Genomic DNA, 21,029 nt, shown 5'->3' with positions numbered 1-21,029 from the left:
CCTTAGAAGTAATTTCTATACATCGGGGATTTCAAAATGAGGTGAGTTTTCATCTAAGAGTGATAAGTCTGAAAAAATGCAGCTCTCTTTTGCACTTTCTTAAATACAGAAATATTTTAGTTACATTGAATTTGTCTCTATATCCCAAACAACAGCCAATAGACTATCCCAATCCTTCATCTTTCAGATAAGGATAGACTGCTGTTGTAAATTCAGGAATCCCAGGCTGCTAACAGACACAAGACCTCAGGAAAGCAGTCCTGCTTCCTGCTGAAGGAAATCTGTGTCGTTGCTCCTCGGTACAGGTTCAATAATTTCTGTAGCTGTGCAACAAATAAAACTGTGGACCTCAACTTCCTAAAAAAAGTTTTCAGCCAGGTGGTTCCCAGCTCAGTACCATGCTCATGAGAGGTGCTAGGGCAGGACACTTTTTCAGCAGCAATGCCAACTTGAATAATTCCTCAAAACAAACCTCAAGTTTTCTGGAGCATTCTGTGTATTTTTTTTCATGCACTTCCATACACATAGCAGATGCTACCAATCTGAGTTGGACCAAGTTCAAATCTTGAAAGTCTGCAGAGCTCTATGGTTCACAGGAACTCCCAGAAAGGCATCTCATTCTGGCTTGAGGTAAAAAAGACATTTTCAGAGCAGAGATATGAAGAGCTTGTTCCTTTAACCATGTAGCTGAGGAACACACATACTTAAAGCATTCAGATCAGACAAAAGCTTCAGTCAGTTCATACAATTGCCATTGCAGCATTAATTTCAATGGAACAGCAACAACGCACGTTAGTGGAGTGCATCCCATTAGGTTTACGTAATCTGTATTTTAAATCCAATCCCCTGTTCTACACTGCCTTGAAAATTTGCCAGCTTGCCTACAAGCAAGTAGAGGCACCAAAACAAGAACTAAAGCTCAATTTCCTCTTTATTCACTTACTACTAGCACTCTTTACAAAAAGCTGTAAAAATCTGTACCTTAATGAATAAAGGATAAGTAATTCTATGATAGCTCCTAATGACAGATAATAAACACCTTTCTGTAGATAGGAGACAGCTGGACAAAATCTTATGCTCCATTTAAGAACTTTTGCATTTGAGGACATTCATCCCAAGTCCATTAGGATGTGGCTGCCAAGAACAGATAAAGCCCAAAGCGAAGAAGTGAGAAACATCTCTGGAGTTAGAAGAATATAAGTTATTATTACATCCTGACTCTACAGGACATATTGTATGTCCATGTCAAGGTGTGTTAAAGTCCAGCAACATTCAGCTCCTTAACTGGAGGCTTTGGACATTGAAAATGTACTAGGAATGGGATTTCTGAAGGCAGTCTTGTAAAGGAGAGGGCTGTATCTCTTAGTATGGATCACCTATACTTCCTTAATTAGTCAAAACATTCATTTAAGAAAAGATGGAGTTAAAACTAGTTCCATCTGAGTAAACAGCATTTAACAGTGCTGTAACAGCACTGAAAAAAGAAACTCTACAGAAGCCAACATGCCACAACAGACTGCCAAATGTTCTTTGAGCAAAATAGGAATCCTACGTTATTGTCATTTCAAACAGTACTGCCAAAAACCTCTGAAGCATCTGCAAACACCAGGTGAACTAATACCTCGAGGCAGCAGATAAAAATAACAATAGATGATTGTCTGTGTGTGTTAGAAAATGAAATGGAAGAAACTGCACATGACTGAAAGGAAGCCTCCTAGGTGATCATGCCCTGATCACCTTCCTACTGCAGGCACTACATCCTAAGACACTCAAAAATTATCGAGTCCCAACTTAAAAGAAAGTAGGTCCCAGTTTCTCTTTCATTACTCCAATGAGATAGCTATTCCAGAAAGCATCTTTCACGCCAGCAACAGACAATGCAGACTAACTACAACTCCTCTGTTATAACTGGTGCCAGCATTGTCCATTTAACAATACAACACATACTAAGTTGTCCTGTAACAGCACAAGAAGTCTTGAGAACTTACATGTTTTGATGCAATTCTCACAACATAGCAATATAAACAATGTGCCTCTCTGCGATGGTCACTGTAGAGTTAATGCACGTTTATACTACTTCCTTTTTTGGAGATACAAGAATCTTGCTGAAGATTATATACAAATACTGCAGGTTACTGTTATGCTGTAGGGAACACTGAGAATCAGTTCTGTCTTGCCAGGGTAAATAACAACTAAGGGAAAAAAATATATCTGTGGATACAATGGATCATTTTACTCCATGCTTCGAGTATTAAATTTATGCCCATTGCTTTGGCATATATACTGTCAAGATTTGGAAAGAGGATACCAAAAGGATACCAACCGATCAATCAACACAGCAATTCTTACATTCTTATGTAATGTGCTACCTATTTAGAAACTGCAGTCAAGTTTCACTGCCGATGAGCTGACAATCAACAGTCACTTTTAAACCACTCATCTTAAGGAAGAGAGATTTATGTCACAATATAATCAACACACTGCTGTAAATCCCAACACTTATTGAATCTTTGTCAGCTAAGACACACATTTCTCAAGGATGATTAAAGCCATTCCAACTCCTGTGAAAACAGGTTGCTACATAGAGGAGGGAGACCCAAGCCGGTGCTGTAATTCTTACAGCAAAATTAAATGTCCAATGGTAGAAAGCAAAAAGATGTTATCAAACGGAGAAAAGGTTACAAAAAGATTTGAAATAGAGCCATGTAACAAGTTTGGTGCACTTAGAATCATAGAATGGTTAGAGTTGGAAGGGACCTTCAAAGGTCATCTAGTCCAACCCCCCTGCAAGAAGCAGGAACATCCCCAACTAGATCAGGTTGCTCAGAGCCTCACCCAACCCGGCCTTGAACATTTCCTGGGATGGGGTATCCACCACCTCTCTGGGCAACCTGTTCCAGTGTTCTACAACTCGCATTGTAAAAAATTTTTTCCTAATATCCAATCTAAATCTACCTCCCTCTATTTTAAAACCATTAACCCTCATCCTATCGCAACAGGCCCTACTAAACAGCCTCTCCCCATCTTTCTTCTTGGCCCCCTTGAGGTACTGGAAGACCACTATAAGGTCTCTCCGGAGCCTCCTCTTCTCCAGGCTGAACAGCCCCAACTCTCTCAGCCTGTCCTCATAAGAGAGGTGCTCCAGCCCTCTGATCATCTTTGTGGCCCTCCTCTGGACCCTCTCCAACTGGTCCATATCCTTCTGATGCTAGGGGCTCCAGAACTGGACACAGTACTCCAGGTGGGGTCACCAGGGCAGAGCAGAGGGAGAGAATCACCTCCCTTGACCTGCTGGCCACGCTCCTCTTGATGCAGCCCAGGATGCGGTTGGCCTTCTGGGCCGCAAGGGTGCATTGCTGGCTCATGTTGAGCTTCTCATCCACCAGCACTCCCAAGTCCTTCTCCTCAGGGCTGAAGAGCACTTGTGGTAGTTCAGACTAAAGGTCTGTCTGATCTTCAGAAGTGGCCAGAATTTGTTTAACAGCTGTAGTATCTCAAGTAGGCCAAGTAGAAGAAAACACTGTTAACCTTAAGCAGCAGTATGGTTTGGCTTAGCTATTTCAGTTAACACTTATTTACTAGTACCTATAGACTAACTCACTTCTTATCATATATAGTTATAAATAAAAGCTGGAACTCCCGAGGCTTCACATCTTTCTTGTGTATATCTAGCTCCACCACTGCAAACCTTAGCCTAGGATAAAGTGCTCATGAAGAACTAGAGCCTTCACTTTGACACTGGAACAATATCAGTATTTGAGACTCTAACACAGGGTTGCATAGAGCAAGACTAAAGTTCAGAGGGAATCACCTCTATCCACCACTGCAGAACACAAGAGCATCTCCTTTCTATTTAAGATTATAGCTTCGGGGGGGGGGGGGGAAAAAAAAAACAAAAAACACCAAACCCAAAAAAACCCGTTCACACATGATTTGAATTCTTACAAATCACAAATCCTCTTCTAAAAACTTTTATAAGATGCAGTAATTTAACTCCAGTCTCCATCTTGTAGGCACATACACTAAAATTCCTCTCTGGACCCCTGCCAAATCACTTCAGTGATTAACAGGAGTGGGATATTTAAATTTAATCCATGGCACCTTCCAGAAAGACAATATAACTAGTATTCTACTTTACAGATGCGAACCAAGAAATATCCTATTTCAAATAAACGTTCCTTTTGTTGCCCACTGCATAATGACCAGAATCAAAGACAACAAACACACAGATATTACTGTCTGACTGTCAAATCAGGAAAGTAAATAAAATCCTTTTCAGTGGATTTGAAGGCAGCATCCAGATTCCTGTTCTATGTATAAATTAATAGTAATTTCAAAAGATTCTGAGAAAAAAGCTTAAAAATTTGGCTCTTGGAAAGCTTGCTGAGCATCTTAAAGACAGTCTGGCTATTAAAGGAGGCATTGTAATGTTCTACTGCAAGCACTGCCTTAACCCTCTATTAAGCAGAGAATGTGATTGATTATTTCTACAGTATTATTCCAGCCCATTTTTGGGCTGAGCATTTTTGTATATTTTTCCTCCTCTTCCTCACCAAGACTTTTGGATTCCCACTTTCTCCTCTAAATGCCATCTCCACCTTTCTCTGGACTTTCATAATCAGCATATATCACAAAGATATCAAAATGGAAGCAATGGGACCTGTGTATTGCGAGACGAAAAAAACCGAGATTCCATTTCTTCTCTCAGCTAGCAAACACTTTTTCTTCAGACCAAAGAGAACCTATTAATTTTCTAGTATATTACCATGCTCTTTTACAGGGAGTTGGTTGAGCAGGCACATTCCTAGATGAGGGGGCATATACCTGCGCCCTCCTCCTCTCTGAGGGAGAAAAGTAGGACAGATCAGATCTCTGCATAAAAATTCAACAGAGCTTAGACCTCTTCACCATTTACTTCTGCACTAAAGCAGCACATTATGCTTTTCCTCTCCTCTGCACCAACCAGATAGACCATCAACCTGTAACCGGGGGCTGCTCTGCTGAACTAGTTTTGCCTTTTATATAAAACACTTTTAAAACTTCAATGGACAGCAACAGCAGCTTCTGTATGTAGGCATCTGTTAGCAAGCTCAGTGGGGATCAAGAGCACTAATGGAAGAAAAGATAAATTGAAGACTAAATGTAAGGCTTACATGTTTTTCATTTTTCTTTCCTCACAAAGACTTTACTTATCACCTGGTAGAAGTGACTCAAGTCAGCTGAAAGAAAGGGCTTGACATTAAAAGGATATAATTTGGAGGAAGGAAGTTCCAGCTTAAGACCTGATTGGCTAGTGCAAGATAACGCTGAAACACTGAAGACATCTGAGCATTGAGGTTTTCACGTCTGCTGAATTCCTGAAGTACCTCTACTGTGAGCATGAAGATCTGCCGCAGATCGTCCTCCTATAGTTAGGACGAACACAATATATTAATAGAGTCTCTCAGTCATTAATTAAAATGCTGATTAAAAAGAAATACTTTTCTAAAGAGAAAATAATTTTCTGTTTTCACCCTATTTTTCATTAAAATACAGAAAATATTCTGAAGTTGTCAGTCAGAACCCCACCACTCTCTTGCCAAAATTAATAGATTGTGTTTGTAAAGAATAAGAAAAAAACCTTCTCATAAATGCTAGTCATAAAAGCAAAACTTAACAATATGCTTTTAACAACTGGAGGAGAGGGTTGGTCTTTGGCATGAAAAAAAAGTTAAGTTGTTCCACAACAGTCAGTTTAAAGCAATGCCTTCACAAAAACATTTCTGCCTGGCCAAACAATACATCTGAGACAACCAGACTACACCATCTGCAATAATATTTTTAAATACATAGCTCTCCTTGGCTTTAAACCAAAGCTATATTTAAGACTATCATTGTTCCACAGAGTGTTCGTTTTGTTTGCAATTGGTAGCCAAGGAATTAAAGAGCCCATCTGCATAAAGATCTGTAGCTCTACATTCATAAAATGAGCAAAAAGGGATTGCACCTTTTCAACACAAGGTTTTAGAAAATATATTCTCAACTTTCCTGAAGTAGCCAGTATCTGCATTTATAATATAACATTTGTGCTATTAAATACTGTTAGGCACACACTGTACTTGAATGCACCTGGCACAGGAAAGTACTTTTGCTCCTCAGTGTTTAAATTTTAGAAAGACAGGTAGCACATATTGATACAGAACTAGTTTACCTGAAATATACGTTTACAGTTACCATGGAACTCCATGCTTAGTCCAATGTTGCTGGTTTTACTTGAACTTGAGAACTCGCTCAACAACGCCGTTAAAATGGAACAGGCCAAAGTTTGCTATAAAAAAAATAAGGGGGAATAATATAACTAAAAGATGTCCAATAACGTCATACCACCTACATTCTCCTTAAATTATTTTATTAGCATATTTCTACAACTATTACTTCAGTTTCTTCTAACATAAACTAGAAAAACTCAAGCTTTCAGGAATATAAATCCTTGGGTGAACCACCTCTCCGATCATTCTTACAAAAGAAATCCAAGTGTTGGAGCAATATAAAAGCTAGTACCTGTGCAATCATCACTACAAAATGGGAATAAACTTATTGCAATTCATTTCTGATTCTTACGGTTTACTTTCTCTTCCTGTGCGCGGTGCTTTACAGGTATTAATTTCAGAGAAGATTCTGTTTCCACGTATTCCTGCTGATCTAATAGTTCAGGTCACTCTGAAGTTTGTTTTGGGTCTCCTTTGCATTTGCTACACTTACCCCATTGGTATTTGATCATGATTAAATTTATATCCCTGAAAGTGATAAAAGCTAGTCAAAAACAACAACTGCAATATACTGTCTACTACATCTTTTCCCTCTCCCCCCATCAGAAAAAGAAGAGAAGTACACAGAAAGCCCTGATGCTTGAAAGCTTTTGGATACTTCCCTCCAAAGTACAACATCCATAAGCCTCAGAAAGAACCTTTAAAACTGCTCTATTAGAACAATTTCTCTCAAGTGATACAAAAATTGGTGAGAAAAAGGTACCTTAGTTTTGGAGAAACAGATCAATGAAGACTAAAGAGTTAAGTACCTTTTTCATTCTCAAAATTTAAGCTAAGGTAAACCAAATGCTTATCCTAAAACACAATTTAAAAGCCAACTTTCCTTTATGAAACACACTGCTCCAGTCTTTGTTGCTATTTTTTTTTTAAATAAAAAAGCTTTTTTTTCCTAATGCCAAAGTCCAGTAACCATCAACACCAGTTCAAATATATTTTTTTTAAACTGATCATTACATACAAAGCAGAGTAAATATTGTACAGTGGAGATGCAAGAAGTACTTCAGAAGTGTCCTGCTGTAACAAGCACAATGGAAACTGTATACCAACGAAATGAAAACACTTTTTGTTAAAGAGAAGTTCTTAACAAAAAACTTCAAAATTACTGGCCATCCTCCCAGACTGTTTGGAGCCAAGGTGCCAGGGATGGACAGAGGGATAGGAATTGTTAAAGGGTCATGCATGCCAGCAAGTGTCCAGGGGTTAAGCAGAAATATGCACACTACCTCTGAACACCCGAAAGATTAAAGTGGAGATGATACTATTTATGCAAGCCCATACAACAGCTGAGACCAGTGCCATCCACCCACCAACTGCAACATCTTTGTTCAGAAATGCCTCTGAAGTCAGTACCTTGACCCCCCAGACAACTAGTTATCTTAGCCAGGATACACTAAATTAACATTCTTCCTTGCTAAATAAGTCCCAGACAGATCGAAGGTAGTGGCTTTGTGATAATGTATGGGTTTTCTCTTCTACTAGATAATAAAGCTGTACAGTAGACCAGACATTGTTAATCAGTTGCTAAATCCAAGCTGTCCCACTTTAAAGAAATATCTATTTATTTCCAGTGGACTATTTCTCATCTACAGTCACCACTGTCATACATCACATATGATAAAAGCAACGTTTAGCCAGTGAGAAACAACAGCACACTTCAAACTCCAGCAAAAGTGCTGTTTTGCCAGTTCTGTACTAGACTTAGAAAGATTTCCAATTAGCTCAAACATTTTAGTATTTTATTTGCAAATTTCTGTGTTATTTACATAACAAATATTTTTATTTAGAGGAAATCTAGAATTGATCCAATATAAAAAAATAGTGTAGGCTAACACTGAGTTTTAAATCCAACATTAAAAGTTCCATATGAAAAGAATTAAACTGGAAGAAAAAAAAACCAAACAAAAAAAAAAAAAACAAAAAAACCAAACCCACACAAAACCAAAAACACCCCCTCGAAGTTTGGCTCTAGATCAGTGCTTCAGATAAGAATACATGTTTTTAAAGAAATAATGCAAAGTTGCCAGAGAACATGGTCCAATTTCACTGCATGCCAGGAGATGCAGAAGTCTCACAAGGCTCTCTAAATGCTTTAAAATGCAGGCTTTTATTTTATGCTTGAATTACTGACACAGTTGATACTTTTCAGGTCAAGGAAGCCATGATGTAAGGACATCATCAGTTGCGATTACAAATCTGTACAGTTTGATGCTCTATACCATACCATGATTACCACGTGGTGTTACCATAGCACAACAGCCCAGTAAAGCTCAGCTGCTCCTGCTTTATCATGCCAAGGTCCTCACACCAAAGCACCATCCATACCACGGCAAGGAGGGCAGCGATACAGACTACCCATCACTTGCAGCTGGTTGCCAATTACTGAAAAATAAATCAGTAAGTTTGAATGACAAGTAAGGAGCAATATGGAGAAAAGTCTGTTCCCATCACGATTAGAAATAGTTACTATTGGTTGAAATAATAGACATTTGCTCCTTCAATTTTCTCCAGCTTGTTTATATGGTATACAATAATTTAATCTTTCTGTTTGGATAGTAATGTGCTATTGCATGACAAAAGTGCATTCCAGATTTTTTTTTTGTCTGCTTTTCTCCTGATTTCAAGGAGAAATTTCAAAGGAAGGTTAAATTTTACAATTCATGGTAAAGAAATCTCTTCAAAGATGTAACAAGCAACAGATGCAGCTAGGCTGACTGAATCTGCTAAAAGCCTGATAAAGCAGCCTGAGCAGTGTCTTGTCCCCCAGGTTTTTCTTAAGACGTATTTCAGGTAGTTCTGACATCAGAACCTGCTTTGAGCATGGAAGGAGAAGCACGATGTTCCTAGAGATTTACATACTTTATTCCCTCCAGCAGCCTAGCTCACAGCAAACATAAGGGCACACAGCATCCCCTCTGCTCTTCTCCCTCCCACTGAATTCCCAGCATCCCACCAACTCGATGCCTGGGGTGCAAATCTTGCCCCATTCCCTCACCATCCCAACAGTGTTGTGTGCACTACAGGCACATCGACGCCCTCCGGTCACTATCTGCATCTGTGCTTAGTCCTTGCATCCACGAGGAATTTTTAAGTACAGCAGTATATCCAGATCACCAGAGCAGGAGATGACCAAAGATAAAATATTGGCCAGTAATTTAAAATTTACTGTAACAACAAGCTGAGAGGAGAGTGCTTCAGAGCAGTTTTGTAGAAGGTAGGTGCAAGCCATGTGCCCTGCCACCTATGGAACTCTTCTGCATACACAGTAATAATTCAGAAACTCTGGAATAAAGCTTAAGTAAACTTTATTAAAAGTAATTTTTTCCATTATGAAAAGTACCTTTACTGAAGGTTAACTACTAGTATTTTGAAATACATTTTTTTCATTTACTTGTATGTTTGGTATGAAGACACTAAGTACCTCAACACAAATGCAGGCTATTAGAAGAAAGAATTCAAAAACCTGAAAACCATCATTATTTCAGATAAACAAATACAGTTGTGCTCTGTGAAATAAAATTACTTCCTCTTACACATAATAAAATTGAATGCCCTTAATACATGTAAAGTTCTAGAGTGGAGGTGATTTTTTTGTTGTTTTGCAGTGGGAGTTTTGTTGTTTTTTTTCTTTTAAGATTTTTGCCACGCCACAGAAGAGTTTAACAATCCAGTTTAATAATACCATACAGTAATAAGTAGAAAATGCACGTGACTCTGGGCATCACATTAAAAGTCAGATCTGAATATCTGTTGTGCAGTAATGCCATTAACTTCATACCAGTAAGAGTACACCTCTGAACCTAGTTTGACTCACTCGCTAGCAATTTCACTAGTTCTGCCACAAGTACATACCCAAACAATAACCCCATCTAACAAAATAAAATACTTCTCTTGTTGAGAGCGGACTGCCTCTGAGAATAGCTTGGCACTCACCCCAGTTAGCTTTATTACCAGGAATAAACTTTATGAAAGATCGCTATACATAAAATAGACTCTCAGCTGCTCAAACAGAAGATCAATGGGACTTGTGATAAGAGATTAACTTGGCAATCAGACACCCAGTAGTAACATCGTTTGGTGGTTTTGTTTTTAAATTACTCTAATAAAACACAGACACTGCAGAAAGAACATGCAGCATTTTAACAGTGAACAACATTTATATGAAATTCATTAAACTCAGATGCAGAAGGTAAATGCAACTTATTCCTCCAAATGGAATGTCCCCTATAACAAAAGTTAAAGCCATAACGTTTGAAGGGATTTCACACTTGTGCCTGGGCTGCCCATGGAATAAGTGAACTGCTTCATTTGAGGGTAGTTAGGTTACAAAGCATCTGAAAGGAAGAGTTCAAATACAGCTTAGGAAAAAATGGACATGTGGTACACCAGCTCCACGGCAGAAAAGCCAACAGACAAAGCAGATCGAACTACAACACCAAAAGGGTTTCCTCCATTCTGAAATTCAGAGCAGACACACAGCTAGGGTATCAGAGGCTTGATTAAATAATTCATTTTACTACAAAACCTAAACTACCAAGCAACACCCTCCCTTGCCTTCTCAACTGTCATTTATACCTACAGAAAAATGAGTAAGTATATTTAAAATAATAAAGGTCTTACTGGAACAGAGCAAATCATAACATTTACTCTGTTACATTAAATCACTGCCAGCCTGAACATGCATTTAAGGATTTTTTGTCTCCATCTGTGTAATGTTGACTCTGTTACTGAAACCAAAGGGAAGCCACAAGAAGCATTTAATAAAATCCCTAAACCAGCTAATTTTAACTTGCACAAGAGCAAGAAGAATCAAAGAGTAAATCTATCAGAGGTAGAATTAGCTGTGCTGCTTCTAAAACTCTGTTAGTGAGAGTATGTCAAAAGCAATTTTACCAAATTGTTTAAAGCAAGGCTTCCTTTATAAAAGTGGTAATATATTTCTTCCCTAACTTCCTTGAATAAGCACAGCTGTATTTGGTAACATTCTCAGAGTATCTAAATCCCAGAATGTAAGCTGCAACTCCAAAAGGAAAGGTTAACAGGACGGCCACAGGACCAAAAGAAATACCATTATGTACACACAGTAACTGGGGCCACTCCGGCTTTTCAACTTGTGAGTATGCCAGTGAGGTGGGGGGGGGAACCCAGGAGCTGAAGTAGTAGTTCATAACCAAAGAAAACCAGAATATATTCTGAAGAAATACAAGCAAGCACCAGGAAGAACCCACTGGATTTTATCTGTTTGCTCCTTCCCAAATGAGCCAACTGGTGGAAAAAAGCTGTAGAGCAGGGACAGGATTATAGGAATAGGACCCACAGCTGCAGTTTTGTGCCGTCAGCAGTAAGGGACTGGCTGGGCAGTGTACTCCTTTCCACCCATTCCTCGTCTGCCACTGTGGAAAGACAAATGACCAGCACCAGGTTAACACCACAGCAGTACGACGGGCGAGACTCTGTTTCCCTTCCTAGGGGGGAACCAGGCAAACCAAGCAAGGGAAATCCCTGAGGTTGAGTTGAGAAAGAGAAAACGAATTCCTCTGCGAATCACTGGGGGCCACAGGAAGATGATCTTGTGGCACGTGAAGCATGCAGGCTTTGGCCAAAGGGAGAAGGGAAGTAGCAGCATCTAGTAACAGCAGAAAAGGTCCAGGCAGAGTTTGCTGGAGCTTAGGGTGCAAAACATGCTTTCATTTTTTTCTCTAGGGACAGGGAAAGTTGTGAAGCAGAAACCAGGAGGAGGGGAAAAAAAAAAAAAAAAAAAAAAAAGATAACCTAATTTAAAAAAAAAAAAAAAAGGCAATGGGCTGAAAACCATTTATCTAGAGGTAACATATCCTTCTTCAGATTCTTGACTGAAAGGCACCAGTTGGATCTTCACTGCTACAGTAGTTGCATTAACAAATTTAGGACTTTCAACTAAATTCAAAATATTGAACAGTAAGAAGAGCCATGCAACTTGCTATCATTATCACGCAGCTTTAAATATCCATCATCCTGGCAAGTGCTCTTTGGCAGGCAAGTGTCCCCTCTCCTCCTAGTTTTCCCAGTTCTCACTCCTGGTCCTTCTTGGCCACCTCTGCCTGCCATACTGCCAGATAAGTCAAATGAGCTGCATTACACGGCTGTGCTCCACAGCAGATCTGCTTAAAGAAACAGGGTTAGGAGGGAGAAGGCTGTTTTTTTTTTTTTTTTAAGTAGACTTCCACACAGATAACATTTATTACTGAAGGTTTTTATATATATATATATATATATATATATATAAGTATATATATACAAGTATATATATACATATACACATATATATATTTAGAAGGCCAGTACCCCTCAGAGGAAGAGGGACTGAAGACTGAGCAACTAGGGGTCAATACACTTCTTAAAGAGGCTCTTTCCCTCATGCCTATTTATTTGTGTGTCACCACAGCAATAAAAGAAATATAGGTGTAACACATGGAAAGGCGTAATTTCTCCCTTTCTAGTGAGTCTCTGAGGTTTACAGGTGAGGGTCTCCACATCTGCAGATCTCATAAGATGGCAGAATTGAGGAAACAAAGAGTCCTGGATGCCATGCATAGGGGCAGCCATCTCTCCTCTGGATCATGTCTCCTCACTTCCTAGCCCTGTCTTTGAAACTGTAGCTCTATTGTAAATGATAATAGTGGGCGACAGCATCAGTGGACAAGGGACGAGCAACAGATATCATCTACCTGGACTCGTGCAAAGCTTTTGACACTGTCCCGCATGACATCCTTCTCTCTAAACTAGAGAGACATGGGTTTGATGGACGGACGACTCGGTGGATAAGGAGTTGGCTGGATGGCCGAACTCAGAGAGTGGTAGTCAACGGCTCGATGTCCAAGTGAAGACCGGTCACAAGTGGCGTCCCTCAGGGGTCCGTGTTGGGCCCAGCCCTGTTCAACATCTTTGTCGGCAACATGGACAGTGGGATAGAGTGCACCCTCAGCAAGTTCGCCCATGACACCAAGCTGTGTGGTGCCATCGACACGCTGGAAGGGAGGGATGCCATCCAGAGGGACCTTGACAGGCTGGAGAGGTGGGCTCGTGACAACCTCATGAAGTTCAACCAGGCCAAGTGCAAGGTCCTGCACCTGGGTTGTGGCAATCCCCGGCACAAATCCAGGCTGGGCAGAGAATGGATTGAGAGCAGCCCTGAGGAGAAGGACTTGGGAGTGCTGGTGGACAAGAAGCTCAGCATGAGCTGGCAATGCGCTCTTGTGGTCCAGAAGAGCGTGGCCAGCAGGTCGAGGGAGGTGATTCTCACCACTCTGCCCTGGTGAGACCCCACCTGGAGTACTGTGTCCAGTTTTGGAGCCCCTGACATAAGAAGGACATGGACCAGTTGGAGAAGGTCCAGAGGAGGGCCACAAAGATGATCAGAGGGCTGGAGCACCTTTCCTATGAGGACAGGCTGAGAGAGTTGGGGCTGTTCAGCCTGGAGAAGAGAAGGCTCCGGGGAGACCTGATAGCGGTCTTCCAGTACCTCAAGGGGGCCAAGAAGAAAGATGGGGAGAGGCTGTTTAGTAGGGCCTGTTGCGATAGGATGAGGTTTAATGGTTTAAAATAGAGGGAGGTAGATTTAGATTGGATATTAGGAAAAAAATTTTTACAATGCGAGTTGTAGAACAGTGGAACAGGTTGCCCAGAGAGGTGGTGGAAGCCCCATCCCTGGAAACACTCAAGGCCGGGTTGGGTGAGGCTCTGAGCAACCTGATCTAGTTGGGGATGTCCCTGCTCCTTGCAGGGGGATTGGATGACCTTTGAAGGTCCCTTCCAACTCTAACCATTCTACGATTCTATCAATTTCTAATACTAAAGTTATTAAGCAGCTACACTGGAGACCTGCTGTACTGCATCTCCAGTAAAGTAGGCTCTCTTTCAAAAGAAAAATCGGAATAATTCAAAAGGCACTCCGATTAACACAACTACTAAAAAAAATACTTACGTTTTAAAGTTCTCTTACATTTCTATTACTGAGTTTTAACCTCATTTTTGGAGTAGTTTCTGGATCCCTAAAATTCCCAAACCAATATTTAACACACTAATGTAGGCCTTTATAGACCACTTATCAGCATTCAGGAAACAGCTTAAATATCCTGGTTTAACATCTGTTTTTTATATGCAACATGTCTCATGGGCAGTAAGGTTCATAGGACAAAGTAATAATTTTATTAGACCAGAAGATACAGCTAAGAGTAGGAGCCAGGGGGCGGGGAATTATGAGATCCTCTCCAACTCCTACCCTACCACATGATACAGCAACAACTAGACAGGTATCTAGAAGTGAAATTCCTCTTAAAGAGCAGAAATAAGAACCATAAATGCTAAATAAATGTAAGGAGCTATCTATGCAGCCATTATTATTGGTAGATTAATTTCAATGAAGATGAACATCTAGAGTTCTACTGATTAGTATTTCCTGCTGTTCACATGAGATCCATCCACAGCTCATTCCTCAGTTTTAGGTAACCTGAAGCATCTGCATCTCCTCCTCCTTGGGAAATAGAACAACAGATTTACAGATTTTAAGAGAGAAGGAACTGTTAGGATCCCAGAGCTCTTCCAGTAAGTCTTGAGAATTCTTCTTGCATATACAGAAAACTTTAGGCTTCTGGTATGAAGTTTTGTATTAGAATACATTCTACTATCTGCATTGTAGATCTTAAAAAACCCACAGCTTCTGTTGCTTCCCAGTCCTGTGTCAGGTCTACAGCAGCTGGACCCCTCTGCATCTGCCTACCCATACTCTGGAAGAAGTCCAGATGTGACCCACATCCTAGTCCAGTTTAAAAAAAAGTCTGTCTGATTGCGTTCACATGCAGACCAGTTCCTCCTCCTGGGAATCAGTCACCTTACCTGCCAGGATTCCTGTCCTTCTGGCAGGGATTAAGGACAAACAAATCCTTCAGCTATGCAAAAGCAGAATATTCTAACATGAAAAGAAAAGGCCAAGAAATTGAAGGCATTTATGGTTGAGAAGAACTTGGCCCACACAATTTTCCCAAGTGTTGAAATTAGCAAAAGAACACATATATTTAGCATTTTAAGACTGGCTGTTCTAGTTTTATTTAGTGAGGGGGGGGCTACGGTGGCAGCTTCTGGAGGAAACTGCTAGAAGTTGCTTCCCTTTGTTCAGTGGACTTGGCCAAGCCTAGGGCGGACCCGCTGCTGGCCAAGGCCGAGCCAACTGGTAGCAGAATGTTCCCCAATAACACCTCTGCGATAACGTATTTAAGAAGGGGAAAACAGGAGGGGAAAAAAAAAAAAAAAAAAAGATGATGTGAAGATGCTGAGAGGAGGCAGAGAGGGGGAGGCGTGAGCCTCGTGGGCCTTGCAGGCTTCACCCTCTGGCCTCCCACCGGGCAGCCAACTGGGCTCGATTTGGCCCGGCCCGGCTGTGAGAAGTGGAGGGGAGATGAGACATGAAGAGATCCTGAGAGGCGTCTGCCTGCCTGTTGTGAAGAATTTTTCTTGTGAGAGGAACGACTGCAGATGCCAAGGTCAGTGAAGAAGGAGGGGGAGGAGTAATGTGGCTCCTGGCCAAGATTCCCCTGCAGCCTGTGGTGACGACCATGGTGGAGCAGGTTGTCCTGTTGCAGCCCACGGAGGTCCACAGAGGAGCAGAGATCCACCTGTAGCCCGTGGAGGACCCCACATTGGGGCAGGTGGATGCCTGAAGGAGGCTGTGGCCCATGGAGGGCCCACTGGGGCAGCTGTTCTGGAGGGACTGCACCCCGTGGAAGAGATGACCCACACCAGAGCAGTTTCACAAAGGACTATGGCCCGTGGGAGGAACATGAGGAGTTCTTCCCCCGACTATGAAGCAGTGGTGTAAAACAACGTGTGATGAACTGACCACGACCCCCATTCCCTCTTCCCCCCTGTGCCGCTTGTGGCAGGGGGGAGGTAGTAGAGATAATGTTAAGCTCAGGAAGAGGGAGGGGTGGATGGAGGTTATCTTGTTTTCTGTCTCATTCTCCTGCTTTGTTTTTAGTAATAAATGAATAGTTTTCCCCAAGTCGAGTCTGTTTTGCCCATAACAGTAACTTTAAGGATTTCTCCCTGTCCTTATCTCAAACCTCGAGCCTTTTTCCTAATATTATCTCTCCCTATTCTCTTGGAGGGTGGGGGGAGTGTGAGAGAGACTGTGTAGCCTGGTCCCGATTGGGGCTGAACTACGACACTGGCCCATGATACCATGTCTACTGCCGGAAGCTCTGTCCCCAAGAGATGAAGATTTTGAAAAGAGATCCTGAAATTGCGACTGGAGGGAAATTACAAGGACAGTTTGTATCAATGTTACAGGAGAAGCCAGGAAAAACAAGACCAGGAACTCCAAAGCTAATCCTTGTCCTCTCAGGGGATTATTACCTAAACTCATTTATGAATTAATGGACAGCCAAACCCTCTATAGTTTGCTTTCCCTTCTCAGATGGAGGTTTCTTCCACGAGATCTATAAAGGTCCACTCAACAGAGAAGCAGCAGCAGGAGCTGATGCTCCAGGTTCAAACCCTGGCTCTAAGCATGCATTCCTTCCCATCCCTGCAGGAGTATTACCTCTCCTTAGTGCCCTGTTATTTCCTTAACATGTACACTGTGTTCCACTATTAACACTAAAGCCATCTTTTTAATCTCCTGCCCACTATCTTCCTCTCATCTGTATTCCTCTCCTTCTCTTCCAATTTCCTTTTCATTTTCTCTCAACAGGTCAGTCATCAGTCTTGCTCCCATGTCAGTTTGCCACAGCATTACTCAACATACCGTCAAGTTCCATCCTCAAAATACATCCCTTTCTAAAGATATTTTTAACTGATACTTGAGAAGTTAAGATACTAAATGTATCAAATCCTGCAAAAGGACACATGCAAAAGAGAGTACCACCTACATTTGCTGCTGTCCTTATTACATCAACATTCAGGACTTGACCCTGACAAGATGTTACTGAAAAGTCCCAAAGATTTCACGAATCAGGAGTGCCTAACAAAATGCAAAACCAGTATAGATGTCTGATAGGAGCTGGGTGGAGGGTTGCAGGGAAAAGATTAAGTACCTATTTTATTCTTGTAAAATAAAGAAAGGTGAGGAAGCTTCAGAGCCAGCAGAGAGGAGAAAGCAAGCAAGAGACAGCTTTGCTTTTTTAAAAAGACTTTCTCTCAATTACAAACTGCTGTAGAAAGCCATTATCAACAGCTAAGAGCCACATTTGAGAGCTTTAAACATTTTTAAATATGAAGTGACCTGCTGCTGATTCTATATGGTATTTCTCAGCTACTGAAGTAAACCTCAGGTACGAGGACACAAACGGATGGGTAGTAGGTCAAAGGAATCATGGAATAGAAGTCTGGGAAGGACACAGAAAGGGACCAAGAGTTTTGACAGAGAATTGTGAGTCACAAAGGTATGACAGACTTCTGAAACTTGAGTGTACAAGGCTGGGAGACAAGAAAGCACATGACATCACAGGAAAGATGTGTTAAAAACGTGGACGGAGTCAGGGAGGCACAGAGTGCTGGAAAGCATCTGCTGATCCGTCCCAACATCCATATCCCAGCCTCCTCCCTGACTTGGATGGAGGCTTGTTTTATAAATAACTCATATAAACACATCTACAGCAAAGTGCAGAAACACCCGTGGCACTGTCCTGATGGCACATCTTGGATCTTGAAAGCAGTATTACTTCCTTAGCTTCACATCATGCCCTGAAGCACCCTTAGCTGAGACTCCACACAGCAGCAAGGCAGTTGCACCACTGTGGTTCCACACAGCCTGATGGGCACGGCCGAACGCTACAGGGACAGTAATAAAAAACCACCCACTCGTATTTGAAAAGATAAGTGGATAACTCATTATATGAATTATTTCATACAACCTTGCAAAGTTATGATGTATTGATACAAGAGGCATGCCCTGAACCCATTCAGAGCTCAGTTGTGGTAGGTACTGTGCTAACACACAATTTTCTTACTGCTTATTGTGTATGCCAAGTCTTGGGTCACATGAAGCTGTGTGTACCATAGTTTCTCTTGCAGCAAAGTCTCAGAAGATCACAATAACATTTTTATGAATGAGAACTATTTTATAATAGAAAACTTCATACATACACAGGAGCACATGTTTATTAAAGAGCCTGCCAAAGACTAACAAATGTATGCCTTACTGAAAAGATGTTCCAGCAGCATCACGCGTCATTTTTTGCTAGTAAGTCATAATAGAGTACCAGAATAGAAAACATTATTATATACTCAAGATGTTTTCAACACCATTCTTAAAACTTAAGCACAAATACTTCGGAAAAACTATGGAAAAAGTAATACTTGTGAAGAGAGGTGGATAAAGGGAAATGAAAAACTGAGGCAAACTTGGTCTCTGTATGTATGGTGGCAGTGAGTGGAACTTGGAGGAGAGTGAAATATTGTCCCTTCCTGCCGTCAGAGCTCCTCTGCAACAAGCTCTGTTCTGCAGCAAGCCTGGGAAGATACACTCAGAGCAGGCAGTCCTTAGCTTGCCGTATGCTATGGTCAGTGTAGCCTGTCTGCATGTTAGTGCATGCACAGAATACAACTGTAGCAGTCAGACTGTCCAAGAGTTAGTTCAAAGAGGACTTCTCTGTCAACACTGAGGTTTCCATTCACTCCACTTTTGTATCTTTATGGAAATATCATACAAACTACATAAGCATCACACTGGCATGCATAAAACTTGAAAACCTCAGTTCTAACTCCATTTTAATAACAGGGCTATATTTCCTGGAAAACAGCACAAACTCAGCCTTGTTCTAAACAAATACCCATTTCTATCCAAATTACGCACAACCAAAAGGTTGAAATGTTCTCCTTAAGCTAGATAACTGTGAAATTAATTACAAGTGTAACTGAAATTTCCATACCCTGGAGGGGATATTACTTGTGCTCAGAGGTGACACTATTTTTAGGACCATGACATGAGCTGCATTACTTCCAGTACACTTTGATCGAATTTTCAGAGTTAAACGTTTGCCGCTCACATCTAGTACAACTATTGTTCTAAACACTCAGCAGTCTTAGGAGTCCATTCCCTCGAGGTTTTTGTTTGAGAAAAGCTTCAGTTAGAGTTTCAGCATGGAATCTACACACTCTTCGATTTGCATTTGGTAGAAGAAAAATCACCTCTCTTTGATCTCTAGTTACATGCCTCTATTATGACCTATCCTAAACTTATCTCCCGGCATAGCAAATGGAATTTACTAAATGCATAGATAGATATTGGACACCTTGTTTCCACTTTGAGCTCAGTATGGAAGGTAACACTTACCCCTAGTAGTATGACATTAAATCTAGAGTAAGTTTTGTATTTCCATTCCGTGTTATGCTTCCTCACACCCCTTTCCTTCCACCTACCCGTCTCCCAGAGAACAGCAGAGGCCTATGCCTCTTGCTCAGTAGCCTATTCCGACAGCTGAGCGACAGCTCTGCACAGATGGGAGGGGAACAAAGTTTGCAGAGAACCTGCCAGCTAATGGAAAATCCATTTTAGATCATGCTGTTTTATTAAAGAAACCCAGAGAAATTTAAAAAAAAAAAAAACAAAACAAAACCACCTTGCAGCATAAAGTAGCTACTCAAAGAAATCTATTCCCTAAAAAAATATGGTGTAACTGTATACCAAAGTACATATACCACTCCTAGTGCTAAAAACATTCTTATTAAAAAAATCTCCAAGATGGTAAATGATCGCTTAAACGGCCATCAACTTAATTACAAATTTTAATTTTTAGAGAAGTATACAAGATTTCATAGTCACTAAGTATATAACTTAAGTGGCAGATACGGATTGCTTAAATTTGGAAGAAAAAAATAAAATACTTACCACAGTGGGGTTACCGCTGCTGATCAACTGGCTGACTTCATGAAAAATGCTTTTGCAGTCGATTGATTTATCTAATGATCCCCGTTTCACTATCACTGCTACTGCTAATAGAATCTGCTCCCGAACGTACTTTTGAAGGCTGTAGACAACATTGCAAAAATATATTTGCAAGTAACTCCGAACATCAATGCTCAATAAAATTTTAAATACACTTCTTTTTCAAACATTTTGTATGAATTCATAAAGGAAAGCTAACAACTCTATAGAAGTCAACTAAGTGTTAAGAATGGAAAATAAATTATTTTTTAAGTGATCTTCCACTTCTACCCTGGGAAAGAAAAGGATAATCCAGACTTTATGCAGAATCCTACATGTTCAGAGGTATTTTTTCTATACTTACTTAGGCCTTTGTAAGACATAGGTTAAAAGGAATGTTCGCAATGACTCGATGCTAGTTTTTTCCAAGAGAATCCATTCTCTTACAACTGCTTCCATTATTGCTGTAGCAGCTTGAAAAAGGACATAGTCCACTTTACTAGTTTCTGTGGGGAAAAAACAAAGGTACCTTTAGTATCAGAAGACATACATGTATTTAGCTTGTATGAATTATCAACAAAAAAATAGAATTTACTATTATTTATTATTAAATAGAACTTTGTTGCTATGAAAACAGAGAAAGAATTTACAACTCAAAAGAGGGAAAAAATAACAACTCAATTATCAAACTTCCCAATATTATTTGAGTCAGTGATTCATGGGAAGAAAAGCCGGCTGCACAAGGAGACTGAGACAAAGATCAAAAATAAGAATGCTAACACAGCTGTGGAATAAAATGAAAATTATGATGGATTTAGTCCCAA

General features: G+C 40.6%; 1 protein-coding gene across 1 annotated transcript in view; it reads right to left on the bottom strand.

Moving 5' to 3' along the window:
* The window catches only part of XPO4 (exportin 4), a 60,832-nt gene extending 40,161 nt beyond the window's left edge, over positions 1–20,671 (bottom strand). Inside the window, exons 1-4 of the mRNA XM_086739529.1 lie at positions 20,570–20,671; positions 20,170–20,308; positions 6,191–6,307; positions 5,252–5,405 (exon numbers count right to left, since the gene is read on the bottom strand). Of these exons, the coding sequence (XP_086595655.1) occupies positions 5,252–5,405; positions 6,191–6,307; positions 20,170–20,308; positions 20,570–20,664 (505 nt within the window). The 5' untranslated portion in view covers positions 20,665–20,671. The remainder of the gene's footprint in view (positions 1–5,251; positions 5,406–6,190; positions 6,308–20,169; positions 20,309–20,569) is intronic.
* Between the last annotated feature and the right edge of the window lie 358 nt (positions 20,672–21,029).

Source organism: Chlamydotis macqueenii, chromosome 1 (assembly GCF_036417535.1).
Source record: "Chlamydotis macqueenii isolate bChlMac1 chromosome 1, bChlMac1.mat, whole genome shotgun sequence".
NCBI lineage: Eukaryota > Metazoa > Chordata > Aves > Otidiformes > Otididae > Chlamydotis > Chlamydotis macqueenii.
Note: the sequence above shows the minus strand (reverse complement) of the source record. Positions and strands in the feature narration are given on the sequence as shown.